The 14,041-nt window shown below is 35.9% G+C and overlaps 1 protein-coding gene across 3 annotated transcripts in view; it reads left to right on the top strand.

Moving 5' to 3' along the window:
- The window catches only part of CEP128 (centrosomal protein 128), a 423,783-nt gene extending 409,979 nt beyond the window's left edge, over positions 1-13,804 (top strand). For all 3 annotated transcript variants that reach the window (XM_081227258.1, XM_081227257.1, XM_081227259.1), the window contains 2 exons: positions 4,765-4,873; positions 11,712-13,804. In XM_081227258.1, the coding sequence (XP_081083384.1) occupies positions 4,765-4,873; positions 11,712-11,839 (237 nt within the window). In that variant the 3' untranslated portion in view covers positions 11,840-13,804. The remainder of the gene's footprint in view (positions 1-4,764; positions 4,874-11,711) is intronic.
- Positions 13,805-14,041: the final 237 nt, after the last annotated feature.

Raw genomic sequence — 14,041 nt, 5'->3', positions numbered from 1 at the left:
AGCATTGGGAATTCTGACAGTCTTTTGAAGACTTAGAAAATTTGGGAACTTAAAGACATACAGCTGACCGTTGAACAGCTCGGGAGTTAGGGGCACCGACCCTCCGTGCAGTGGAAAATCCGACTTGTAGTGACCCCTTCGCATCCACAGTTCCACATCCACATTTCCACATCCTTGGGTTCAACCAATAGCAGATCATGTAGAACTATAGTATTTACTATTGGAAAAAAAATCTGTGTTTAAGTAGACACACACAGTTCAAACTGTGTTGTTCAAGGGTCAACTGTTCATTGCGTCCCAGTTGTATTCCAATAGCTACTTTAGAATGAGTTGACGTGGGCCAACTAGAGGCAGAGCCGTGGATCTGGCTATTATAGTTCAGATGTGCCATACTAAAGGCCTAGGTGGAGCTGGAAGATACACAGATAGAAAGGAGAATTATGCTTTCAATCAATGCTAGAAATCTCCACTTAATCGTGGTTCCTATATAAAATGTGAAAGAGAAAAGCGTAATATATGGTTTCCCACTAAGAGATGCTTAGTTGATTATAGGCCAGTAAGAGAAAGAAAAAATAAGGAAAAGCAAACACTCACATTTTGCCTATTGACACCTGAGCTGAGAAAGACAGTGAGAAAGGACAGGAGTGGAGGGTAAGTCTGGGCGTCTTGCTGAATGAAGCAGATGGCGCAATGACAGCCTCAAAATGTGCCTCCCAGAGGAAGGATGAAGTACGCAGGATAGTCAAATCCTATTCGCTCTTCCCAAGGTATGGTTTTAAATTTCTAAAACAAAATCAACTGGCATCAAAGCATAAACCAGCTTCTTGGCATATGACAGTTAAAAATACGGCATATTTAGGAAATACAGAAAAAATTAACCAGAAAGTAAATAATCCAACCAATATTTTTTAAAACCTATTTGTGTAATTTAAGGGTGTATGTTTCCCAGCTCTCACTTATAAATATCTTTTTATATTGAAATCACCATTTGTTGATAATTTTATTTCCTCCTTTTTTCATGTAACATTGTATATATGTGGGAATTTTCTGTATCATCATCATTATTATCATTATGGTTCTACCATACTTTACTTTCCTGATCTCCTATTGTTGGAAATTTAAGGTTAATTTCAGCTTTTTTCTATTATAAGTAGTCACTTGATGAACATCTTGGTATAAAAATCTTTGTCCGTATTTTTAATTTATTAACCTAATATAGATGCCTAGAACTATACTGGATGACACATTTTAAGGCTGTTTATTTGTACCCATTTTATCTAAGTTGTCTAATACATTGTCAGAGTTGTTCAAAATATTTCCTAATTACCTTCTTAATGTCTATAGACATTCTAGTAATATTCCTCTTTCATTCTTAATATTGGCAATTTATATCTTCCCTCTTTTTTTCTTTTTTTTTTTTCTTTTTTTTTTTTTTTTTGCATTACATGGGCCTCTCACTGTTGTGGCCTCTCCCGTTGCGGAGCACAGGCTCCGGACGTGCAGGCTCAACGGCCATGGTTCACGGGCCCAGCCGCTCCGCGGTATGTGGGATCTTCCCAGACCGGGGCACGAACCCGTGTCCCCTGCATCGGCAGGCGGACTCTCAACCACTGCGCCACCAGGGAAGCCCTCTTTTTTTCTTAATTAATCTCAGTAGAGGTTTTTAAATTTTATTGATCTTAAAAAGTATAACAGTATGGATTTCATCTTTTCACTACTTTTCTTCTTTCTATTTAATTGATCTTTGCTCTTTATTATTTCCTTTTACTTAATGTAGGTTTAATTTGCTCTTGGTTTTCTAGTTTCTTAAGGTGGAAACTTGGATTATCAATTTGAGATGTTTCTTGTTTTATAATATACATGTTTAATGTTATATATTTCCCTCCAAACTGTTTTAACTGATTCTCACAAATTTTGATAAATTATGCTTTTATTTTCATATAGTTAAAATATTTTCTCATTTTTATTTTGATCTCTACCTGGACCCATCCATGAGTTATTTAGAAGTATGTTCTTTAATTTCTAAATTTGGGGGAATTTTTCAGATATCCTTTTGTTGTTGATTTCTTCTTTCACCCCATGTGGTTAGATGGCATCCTTTGTATAATTTCAGTCATCTTAAACTTATTGAGATTTGTTTTATCACCCAGCATGTAGTCTGTTTTGGAGAATGTTGGATGTGTGCTTGAAAAATACTTGTAATCAGCTGTTTTGGGGTAGAGTATTCTATAAATGTCAATTAGGTCTAGCTGGCCAGTAGTGTTGTTCAAGTCTTCTTTATGTTTACTGGTTTTCTGCCTACTGTTTTATCAGTTACTGAGAGAGGAATGTTGAAATATCCAACTATAATTATGGTTTTATCTATTTTTTCCTTATAGTTCTATCAGTTTTGCTTCATATATTTTTGGCACTGTGTTAATATGTACATACAATTTAGGACTGTTATCCCTTTCCCTTAAAATTATTGACTTATTCAACCACTCACATTTCTTTTTTTTCATATACAGAAAATGAGGAAGTTTAATACAGTCGACCTTTGAACAACACAGGTTTGAACTGCATACGTCCACCTACATGCAGATTTTTTTTTCAATAGTAAATACTACAGTACTACACAATCCACAGTTGGTTGACTCCATAGTTGCAGAACCATGGATACAGAAGGCCAACTATAAGCTGTACGTGGATTTTTGACTGCCCAGAGGGTCGGTGCTCCTAACCCTGCGTTGTTCAAGTGTCAACTGCATATCCTTTCCTTTCCAGGAATCCTATAATGAATGACTTCCAGTTTCTTATGAAATTCTCATAATTAGTGAAAACTATAAATCACTTGGTTAAAAACCACAGGGCCTTCATCCTAAATGAACCTAAACTCCCTTTTGGTACATGAAAACTGATGATCTTAAATCATTTTAGGATTATGTCCATGCTTTTAGCTCAGAATAAATGTGTCTTTTACAGACATGTGTGTGAGTTTGCGTGTGTGTGTGCACGTATACACACACACACTTGTTCTTTTTTGGTCTTTCTTTTGCGTTTGCATACATATATATGTGACAAAGAAATAAAATATAAACTTGGTACTTAGTGCAGAGAACAACAACTAATTCATCAGATAGTCATGCTACATGAGGCCTTACTGTTTTGAAGAATCTGTTTAGGCCACCTAACCAGCAGTTGTTTCATCTAGAGCCTTTGGCACCATTCTTGATCCCTTCCTCTCCCTTGACCCCGCAGTCATCCTCAATCACAGTCTTTTAACTGGTATTCCCACTTCTACATTTGTGCTGTTTCAGTCTGTTTTCCACAAAGAGGCCAGAGTAATCTTTGAGAAATACAAACCAAAGCATGTCATTCCTCTCCTCAAAACCCTTGATTGCCTTCTGATTGTACTTAAGTAAAAAAAAAAAAACCACATCCAAATCCCACCTCTGGATCTCATTGTAACCACTTCCCCAGGCTCAGTGTGCCTAAGCCATGGTTTCCTTCAGTTCTTCAAACACACCAAACTCTTTCTTACCTTCTTAGCACCTTCACAGGAGCCTAGAGCACCACTCCCTGACCACCCTTCTGCTCCCCCTTACCTCCCACTTTTCCATCCTCCACCTATGAGTTTTCACCTGGCTAATCCATTGATTCATACTAAGCATTCAAATTATTGCCTTAAATATCACCTACAAGAGGAAACTTCTCTGGACCCCAAATCTAAATGTAGTTCTGCCTATTATTTCCCATTCTTCTTCTTATAGCTCTTATCATAGTTTTTAACTATATTGTGTTTTGTATAGTTTGTTTAATGCCTTTCTCTCCTGCAATCCTGAAGATTTCATGATCATATACGCCAATGTTTTATTTGCTCTTTGACCAGCATATAGTAGGTGCCAAATAACGATTGTTGAATGAATGAATGAGTGCAAGAAAAAAAATGAAGTAAATAATTAGAAAACATTTAAGAGAAAAAAATTGCAATTTTTATCAAGTAAATGTATCTTAAAGCACCTGTTTTTTAACCTATTTAATTAGTAAAATTATTCAAAGATATAATTCCCTAATTCCCTTTTTCAGCTAAGATTTTGGGAAAAGGACACATTCATACAGTCCATGAGGAGAGGGACCTTTTCTGTATTCATTCTGGTTTATGTATTAAATATTTGTTGAATGAGTATTTGTATAATCATTATGGAAAGCAGTCTAGGTAAATGTATTTAAAAACATAAAATTGTTTTTATTGACCCCGTATTTCCACCCAAGAATTTGTTATAAGGAACAGACCTAAATATGGGAAAGGTTAATATATTTAAAGGTATTTCTCATAGTGTTATTTATAGGAGTAAAACATTGGAAACTACCTAAATGCCCAGAAGAGTAATACCTGAGTAAAGCATGGTATATTCACTAGACAGTATATGAGTAACATAAAGCTAAAGGTTAATGACTTTTAAAATGTTTATATTATTAAATGTAAATAAATAGCACAGAGTTTTACAACAATATTTACAAATCTTATCCACAGGAAAAAGAAGACTGGAAAGAAATATGTTATGCTGTTATGGCTACAGATGATTTCCTTCTCTCTCTCTTGTTTTTTCATATTTTCTTTAACATCCACATATTTTATTTTTTACAAGGATTATAATTATATTAAATTGTGGTGTAACATAGCTGGTATCTTGAGGTTCAATTTTATTTTCAGTACATTTAAGTGAATCATAAGCCTTACATTTTTCAATGATTTGAACTGAAATGCTGTGATCTCTTTTTTAGGATGACAGAAACTTTGCTGAAAGTTCCCATGCTCATGGGTTAGATCAGTCATCCTCTTGGCAGGATCACAGTTGCTTCCTGTCTAGTCCACAATTTTCACACTTGCACTGTAAGTAATGATGTCCTGTACCAGTTTTTAAGTTGGATTTAAGAAAATGCAACTCATGGAAAGATTAAAGCATAAGGCCAGTAAATGATAGTAGTATTCATGTTGTAAGTTTGAAAAAATTTTCATTATCAGTCATACAAATAATACCCAAGTACATTTATAATATTACCCAACTTACTAAAAATATATGGAATCGCTTCTTTTTAGACCTTACACTTCTCATAAAAACTGAAAATGAATTACCCAAGGTAATAATCTTAATTAAGCAACTTTTTTTTGGCCTGGAGATTGCTAGTAACTATGGATGAGTGGGTTAGGAAGTTAGATGGTATTGTAATAAAATTCAAGTCATCAAAAAGTAGAAAATCTTTGCATAGAACTATTCAAAAATATCTAATTTTGTGCAAAGAATAAGGATATGAAAACTACTATCGTCCGTTTCATTCTGTGAATAATACAGTGTAAATGTTGATAAAATGTCACACACATCAAAGTGTGAGTCTGTTGACCCAGGATACCATCTCCAACCACTTATGCTTCACCTTGGATGTAATGTCCTTAAAGAAGCCTTCAGAACTCACGGTTTTAAGTATGGTTTCTGTTATGCGTGCCCACAAAACATTACAATTTTCCTTTAAAACCTTTCTCATACTAATTATGGAATTATTTGCTATTTAAGTGACATTTTGTTTACTGATTCTTCTCTTCACCGAAGAGTGAACTCCATGATGTTAGGAGTGATGTCTGTTTTATGCACCACTGTTTCCTCAGCATCCTATATAGAACTTGGCACATAGTAAAGGCTCAATTAATATTAGATGAATGAGTGTATGAGTTTTTTATTTCAAGTCCACTTTTATCCAATCCATTTGGGACTCAAATGTTAATAGATTTTTAGTTAGATAACCATTTAGCTCTTCAGTTTTCCATGGACATAGAGTTTGTACATTCAATTTGACAATGCTGTCATTTAAAAAAACTAGGTTGCTATAAAATAAAATATCAAAATTAGCCACAAGGAAGTAGGTCAAATCCAAAAATGATAACTCTCATTTTTGCGAATTTATATTCATAGATTCATCAAATAAATAGTTATTGGTTTCTGACAAATGGTTTGGCTTCCATTATATCATAATTATTTTATTTCAAAAGCTAAGCATTTTCCCTTTCCTGTCCTAACCATTTTACCAAGTGATTCCATATATTTTCATAAACCCTCTGCTGTTTTAATCTAGCAGTCACCCTTCAACTTGGATCATATCTCAGGTTGGTTACTGTACCTCAGGATGTGATATACACATAAGACAAAATTTTTATTTTTCATATTAAGCAATGGAAAAATTTCCTCAGGTCTGTTTGATGTATGTAAGCATGGAAGAGGAGGAGGGTGGGGACAGAGCACCATCAAACATCGTATCCCATCCATTAAGACATTTAAGAGCCTGGAAATAAACAGCACCATGATATGAGCACAGAGGTCATTGTTCTACTGGTATTTAATTTTGCCATTATGACTTTCATAAGTCTCCCTAGAAAGGTACCTAGAAGAAAGTGGTTAGAAGACATTAAGGGGAAAACATGAAATTTTTTAGAATTTTATTTAATATTGTGACAGGCAATAAAAGAAACTGTATTCAGCTTTTCATTCAGTAACATTTCATGACTAGCCCTGGTCATTTCTCTAAGATATAGTACTTATAGGCTGCCATAGGTTTCTATATAAATACACTGGCTCAAAAAGAAATAAAGTTAAATAAGAATAGGAAAAAATATCATTGAGAACATAATTTGGATAAGAAAATACTTATTAGAGTCTATATTGTACAATCTGACTGAAAATTTAGCTTAGCAAGTAAACCTCTTTATTAATTTATTGATAAATTATTTATTTACACATAGTTTTACTGTTCTTTTTTTTTTTTTTTTTTTTTTTTCTTTTTGCGGTATGCGGGCCTCTCACTCTTGTGGCCTCTCCCATTGCAGAGCACAGGCTCCGGATGCGCAGGCCCAGCGGCCATGGCTCACGGGCCCAGCCGCTCCGCGGCATATGGGATCCTCCCAGACCGGGGCACGAACCCGTATCCCCTGCATCGGCAGGCGGACTCTCAACCACTGCGCCACCAGGGAGGCCCTACTGTTCTTTTTGACAAGTTTGTTTTATGATTTTCCTCCCATACCTACCTCCATGTTTTTAAGGATACTTTAAAAAGTTTAATCATAGGTACCTATTGTTAATCATTTTAAGTGATTTAATAAAACTTATTTCTAGAAATAATATTTATTCTTATTTGCTTTTCTGATGAACCTTGAATTTTCTATATCTTTTTCATGATGTAGTATTTTTGGAAGCGAATTAGAATCACCCTGAATACCTCTCCATTTTTGTAGCACAAACAATTTCAGCTTAGTTATAGAAACTGTCCTGTAATTTTTCTTGAACCTTCAAGATTAAAAAGGAGATCTGTCAAGATCAACAAAGAGAAAAATGGAGCCTACAGTAATTCGATAATACAGGGAATGGAAGATATCTTAAAAATATCATTAATGCCCTCAGAGAAATGAGAAAACAGTACATTTAGTAAAAATATGAGCAAGATGCTATGAAAAAGGAACACAGGATAAGAGGTCTCAGAAACTTAAAATATAAACTAGAAAGGTGGAAAACAAAGTTGAGAAACCTACAAACAAAGTAGAAGATAAGGAAAAAGAAAGAATGGGACAATAGGAGAGAAAAGATAAGATATTCAGAAAATCAATACAAGAAGGACAGTACCTGATTAGTGAGAGTCCTGGGATGAGAGAACAAAGAAAACAGAACAAAGGCCAGAAGCCAGGCAAATGATGAGGGCTCACCCAACAAACAGCTGTTGCACATCTTTTGTGGGAGCACATCCAAGAAAGGGAGGTAAATATTTTCAGTTTTTGTATTTCTGAGAATGGGTTTCTTCCACTCACACTTGACTGAGACTTTGGCTGGCTATAAAATTCTAGGTTAAAAAGCACTTTTCTTCTGAAGTCATTGCACAATCATCTTCCAAAATCCAGTGTTGCTGTTGAAAAACGTTATGTCTTTTTGTTTTGACTCCCATTCCTTTGACGTGATCATTTTCACCATCACTGCCCCACCCTCACCCCTGGCCCAGCAACTTTTAGTATTGTCTCTTTAACCCCAGTGAGTTTTGTGATGATATGCCTCCCTGTGGGTCTTGGGGAGCTTTTAATCTGGACACTCATATTCTTTAGTTCTCTCATAGTGAAGGAAGGAAGAAAAGATTCCATCAGGAGAATCTTTAGGAAATAAACAAAAAACTGATAGATTATTTGATTCATTTGAGTGCTTAGAAAAACTACTAATAGACATGATTATTATAGGTATAACTGAACTATTAGAAACAATTGAGGATGGTTATAAAGAGGAAATAAAAAACAAAAACAAAAATTAATTTATTAATGAATTTTAATAAATAATCAATTAATAACTCCAGGAAAAAATGAGCAAGAAAAGAAACATTGTCACAGTAGACCTATTAGGTTTGTGTGAGCCATATTTACATAGTCATAATAATGTAAATACTATTGACATAACTACAAGTCCAGATGTAACTGTATAGGGAGGATGGGATGAGGGAAAGTGGATGGGTGTGGATAAGTCTAAAAATGATAAATCAGAAAATAGCAATATCAGCTTTTTCTTTCAAAAATTGAAGCAAATACAGAAAATAAAGCTAAAAGGGTTGATTGTGGTTGAGTCTGGGGAGAAGGAGTGTAGGGCTGGGAGGGATGGGGCAAGAGACTGCTGTCTTTCTGTGTAGCCCTTTGGTGCTATTTGATATGTGTATGTATGTACGCTTTGGCTAAAAAGGAATCTTACAAAAATAAAAGGCTACTGAGAAAACCCCAGCTTTTATGTCTGACTAGCAAGTACTGGATTTTCTTAACCTCTGAATGAAGCATGAAAGCTGGGGGTTGGAGTTTAGAGCAGTTGAGACCTGTATGGTGACCTGGGGAGTAACTGAGGTGCTGAGGCAGACATGAGTTTATGAGCCCACAGAACAGGCTCCTTCTTACTCAGGTTGGGATTGGTACTGGATGAGGCCCTTTTGTCTGTGCTGTTGACGCTAAGGCACTCATTCTGCTGACTTAGGTGCCCTGTCAAAACTGTGACCAAACGAAAGCGTAGAATCACTGACCATGGAAAAAACAAAGGAAATGGGAAAATACTGCATAATTTGTGGTCTCCGAAATGATCCAGCATTAATGAAAGTTTGTTTTAAGTAGTAATTTATGTCAGCTTTGTGTAGTTCAGGTCAATTCAAGAAAAGGTAGATTCCTCCTGCCAGGAAGAAGGGAAGCAATATATAAATTGTAAGTTTATATTACCATTGGAAATAGGAACACAGAAATCCATTATTTAGAGCCGTGATTACTACCAAATTTATCCTGGCTGGCTGGAAGCTATGGCCATGATTCAGGACACTTTTTTAGGAGGCTTGGATTCCATTACCTGCATCCTGTAGACAGTGGGGGCTTAGTAAGAGAGACTCATAATGCCAGCTTTTGAAACTGTCATTTTTACTTTTTATAAGTAGTGACCGACCACTGGTCTCCATGTATAGCTCCTTTTAGGCTAAAGGAACACAACTCAGGACAGGGCCTTCACTCCTGGGGCCCGGACCAGACTGGGTTTGAGTGAAGTCTGGAGTAAACTGATGACTCCTCGAAATCTCGAGTTCTTTGAGATTCAAATGCTAAATGTTTGTGGAGTTGTTATCTATAAACTCAATTTTAAAAATAAATGCAGATTGCAATTTTTCCATAATTCTAACATTGTGGTAAATAATGTTTATTTAAATAAATAGATAAATAAATAAATAATCCCAAAAAGGAAGGACTGATTTTTCATGGCGGGGAGAAATGTTATCTGAAGACTACTTCAGGAGCTGGAAGTGAATCTTACATATTAATTTAACTTGATATTCTTAGATAAGCAAATCAATGAAAGTTACTAACAAGTACTTTTTTTCACTTCCTTACTTCAGAATATGTCGCTATAAAAAGAAAAGTTAGTATTCTTAATTTGTTTTCTGACGTTCCTTTAGTGGAGGTTTAAGTCCCTCAGATGGGACTTATCCACAGCGAGAACAGCAATACTCTTCACTTTTGTGTTGTACTTCAGGATCCCCCTGGCTAACTGAATGGATGCTTCATGTGTAGTCTGTCCTCAAACTTGCAAAATAAAGTGCCAAAGATTTATAGCAATAAAAATGTTGGGGTACTGCTAATGTAAAAATTATTTCTTGTCCTTTATAGGATTTATTTATTCATGAAAGCACAATCTTTCTACCTCTCCATCTTATAGGTTCATTGTATGTGATAGTGCTTTTTTATTTTTATTTTTATTTTTTGGTGATATTCTTTTCACTGACCAATTAGGTGCCAGATATTTTTAAATAATTGAGTTCTGATTATTGCGATTTGACAAGATGTGTACTCTATAAATGCTTTCTAGAAAGCAGCTAGAAAATCCCCAGCTGACTATCGTTTTGAAATCCCTTAAAATATATTCACGTGTTCAAACAACATTTACTAAGAGACTATGCACGAGGCTCTGCGTTTGGCTCTGGGAAAATACAGTAGTGACTAAGACAGAAGAGGTCACCTCATCTCATGGAAGAAACAGGTAGTAAGCAATAAACAAGCAAAATGGTGACTGGTGCTATAAAGGTGAAATGATCAAGGTACCAGGACCAGAACTTTATATTAGTGATCAGAAGGTTACAACTGAGCCAAAACCTGAAAGGCAAGAAGAACCAGCTGAGTTAAAATTGGGTGGGAAGAGTTTTCCTGATAGAGGGAGCAGTAAGGGCAAAGGCCCCAGAGAAGAAAGGGGTATGGTCTTCTAGAGAGATGGAACACTGAAGGAGTGAGAGAGGGAGGGAGGGAGGGAGGGAGAGAAGGAGGGAGAGTGAGAATGAGTGAGGGAGAGAGTGGTGGGAGCTGAGGTCCTGGTGGAGCCTTTTCAGCCACCATCAGGTGTTTGGATTTTATTCTAATTTCACTGGGAGGCTAGTGGGGCGGGGGGGAGGGAAGGGTTAATGCAGTAGAGTGACATAATCTGATTTACCTTTTATAAAGATAATTCTGCTGTGTGGAGAAGGAGGCAAGATGAGAACAGAAAGAGAGACAATGGTGACTTGGGCTGGGCTGATGGTAATGGAGGTGGTGTGAAGCAGAAGGACTCAGGTGAAATGGGCGGTAGAATCCTCAGAACTTACTCTTAAATTGGATGGGTGGAGCAGGCAGGCCAAAGGAAAGAAGGAACCAGGGTTTGAGAAACTGGGTGGATGAGTGTATCATTTTCTAAGATGAAGAAGAGCAAGGGATGGGCAGACATCAGAGATTATAAATCAGGTGGGAGTATTTGACATAGACATTTGGATATAGGCATCTGGAGCTCAGAAGAGAGGTAAGAGGTAGTAGAAAAACAGTAAACCTAGATTCCAGATCTAGTCTGTTTGCTTCTGTTTAAAGAGGATTCTATGAAAAGGAGGCCCTTAAGATTTCACCCTCTAAAATTCTGCATGCTTTAATATCACTATATACTGAACAAACACACATCTTCCACCCTCACTCTTCAAATCTAAAACAAACAAAATTAAATCCCACGAATATATGTTTTTAAAAATATAGTAAACTATTTTATTCCTACATCGAAGATTTGTTAGTCCATGTAAAGTTTACAGAAAACTAGATCAAATGCAGTGATTACTCACAATTTTGTCAGCCCAGGGATTCTATTCATCTAGGTTTATTTTTCTCTTTTCTCCTACCTTGCCAGCATTTATCCAAAGAACAGTTGCTCCAGATTCACCTTCAATCAAGGAAGATGCCACAAGTTTACTGATGGATGGAACAAGTCCACAGTCCAAAAAGGAGGAATACGAAAGCAAAAACAGCAAAATGTAATTAGTTGCTTTACATGAGTGTTTTATAAATAATAGCATATGTATCCTTGCCACAGTTTGGCCCAGATTATCTAGCAGACGTATCTGTAGCTTCTGACCTTCAGCATTGCCAACCATTGACTGAAATAACAGTGCAGTTGGTCTTTGTGGATGATATAAGTTAAACCAATCCAAATGATATAAGCTCGTGAATGACATGCAACTAACTTATTGGCAACTTATACCAGCAGAGAAAGAATAATATTTTTCACCTTGCATTTTCCTTTTTCAGGTATCATCAGTCACATTTTTCTGACCAAAATTTGGATTTATGATTGAGGTGTTTCAAAAATGACTGGCTAAAAAGGAGGAAAATGAGTACCCCCTGAGGCAGAAGTTGCCAGCACTTTAAATTCAGGGAGTGTTTATATACAATTGATTTTATTTTGATGCTTTCTCCCTCATAAATTATCATGTGTTATAACATGTCATGGAGATATGCATATATAATATTAGTCAGTCCACTTTATAAATGCTCAGGATTGTTACATCCATCATCCCAGCAGTCTGCTACTATGTGCAGTATCTTAAAATTTTTTTCCAGTCATCCATTTTTTATAGCAATAAAGAATTTACAAATGATATTTGAATTGTAGAGCTCTAAAGAATTCATTCTTAGCACAATATATTTATTTGTCTTCTTGTGGCCAAATATCCCACTGTGATCACTCCAGTCATATCCTGGACCATCTTTGGTTTACTCTCACCAAAATCACAGCACCAAACTCCTGTGTCCATGACATTTACTTGCCAAGAGTTTTAGTATAATTTGGTACTATCTATCTGCTTTCAGCATCTTAGCCTTTCTCGACCTCAAAGTGTTTTTAAGAACCTATCCCCTTTACATGCTGATCTACCAGTGGAGAAAGACTTCTATTAAATGCTAAATAAGAGTAAACATCCAGGAACTAAATCCCACTGAGTCATAATGGAAAGATTCTGAACAGAGACAAGGACAATAAAGAGATATCTTTGTAATGTGCATTACATTTTGTGTTTGTTAACATCTACTCGCTTTTTAGATTTCTCATATTTCATGAAGATGCTTCTTTTTCTACTCAAGATACGTTTTCCTAACTTACCACATTTGAATGTGCAGAAGAAATGGCATTCTCCATGAACTCGAACTCAGTGGTCACTACGGAAGACAGAGATATTTTATTTCAAAATTTACCAGTACAATCTACATAACCTCTGATAGTACAGCCTTGCTTTTTATCATTTATTCATTACAAAAACCTTTTACTGAGTTATTACTATAGGCCAGTCATGGTGTTAAGAAGGAAAAAAGAGACATAAATACAGGTATGCATGTCCCAAAGTTTGTTTGGCACTAGGAATTATGTGAGAAAGGAGTGATGTGTTCAGGCTGGCTGGAGAATTCTGGAGTAGACACCACTAAGCAGGTTTGATTTGTTTGTATCTAACCTTAAGACTTGGCGCCATTGATGTGCTAATGAGCACCAGACGTTTTAGTGGGAGTGGTATCACTCTATAGTAATATCTGGGGTATTGAAAAATTATGCCAGTATTTTTTCTTTGATGTTTTCACCAGTACCATAATATTGATATTTTATCTCCTTGGATTTAAATGACTAACTGGGAAGGAAATAAGGGAGAAAATTAACAGGTTTTATTTAAATCCTACAGATAATGGTTAGATAGCTTTTCACTTAATGTGTTAGGAGGAACTTCATGTGGTCCATTCTTTTTAATAGAAACTGATCTAAAGCATTATTAGCACATCTGTGGTCATTAAAAAAAAAAATTACATCAGGCCAGTTAGGCCTGAAAAGCGAAGGTAATTCAGATTGTGTACTTGGCAAATCCTGGAAAACATGTTAGCCGATGATTTTATAACAGGGATCTTATGAAAGACCTTTTTTAATCTAAAAAAAATAAAGCATTATATCATATTATTGAAGGCCGCATACTGTGGTTGGATGAATAGAGGTGTCTGACTTTAAGTATGGAACACACAAGAACTTCAAAGGCAAAGTTAGCTTTTTGTGAGCAACAATTCTGTCAAAATTCCTTGGCCCTCTGTTTATATGGAATTAAATCCAAGGACCTGCCTCCTCTGAGGATTTTTCCTATCTCTTGCAGTCACCATAAGCTTGAGTTGGAAATTAAAAGGAATGCTAAAGAAACACTAATAGCTTGA

This window comes from Mesoplodon bidens (genome assembly GCF_964165515.1).
Source record: "Mesoplodon bidens genome assembly, chromosome: 3".
Lineage (NCBI taxonomy): Eukaryota > Metazoa > Chordata > Mammalia > Artiodactyla > Ziphiidae > Mesoplodon > Mesoplodon bidens.
Note: the sequence above shows the minus strand (reverse complement) of the source record. Positions and strands in the feature narration are given on the sequence as shown.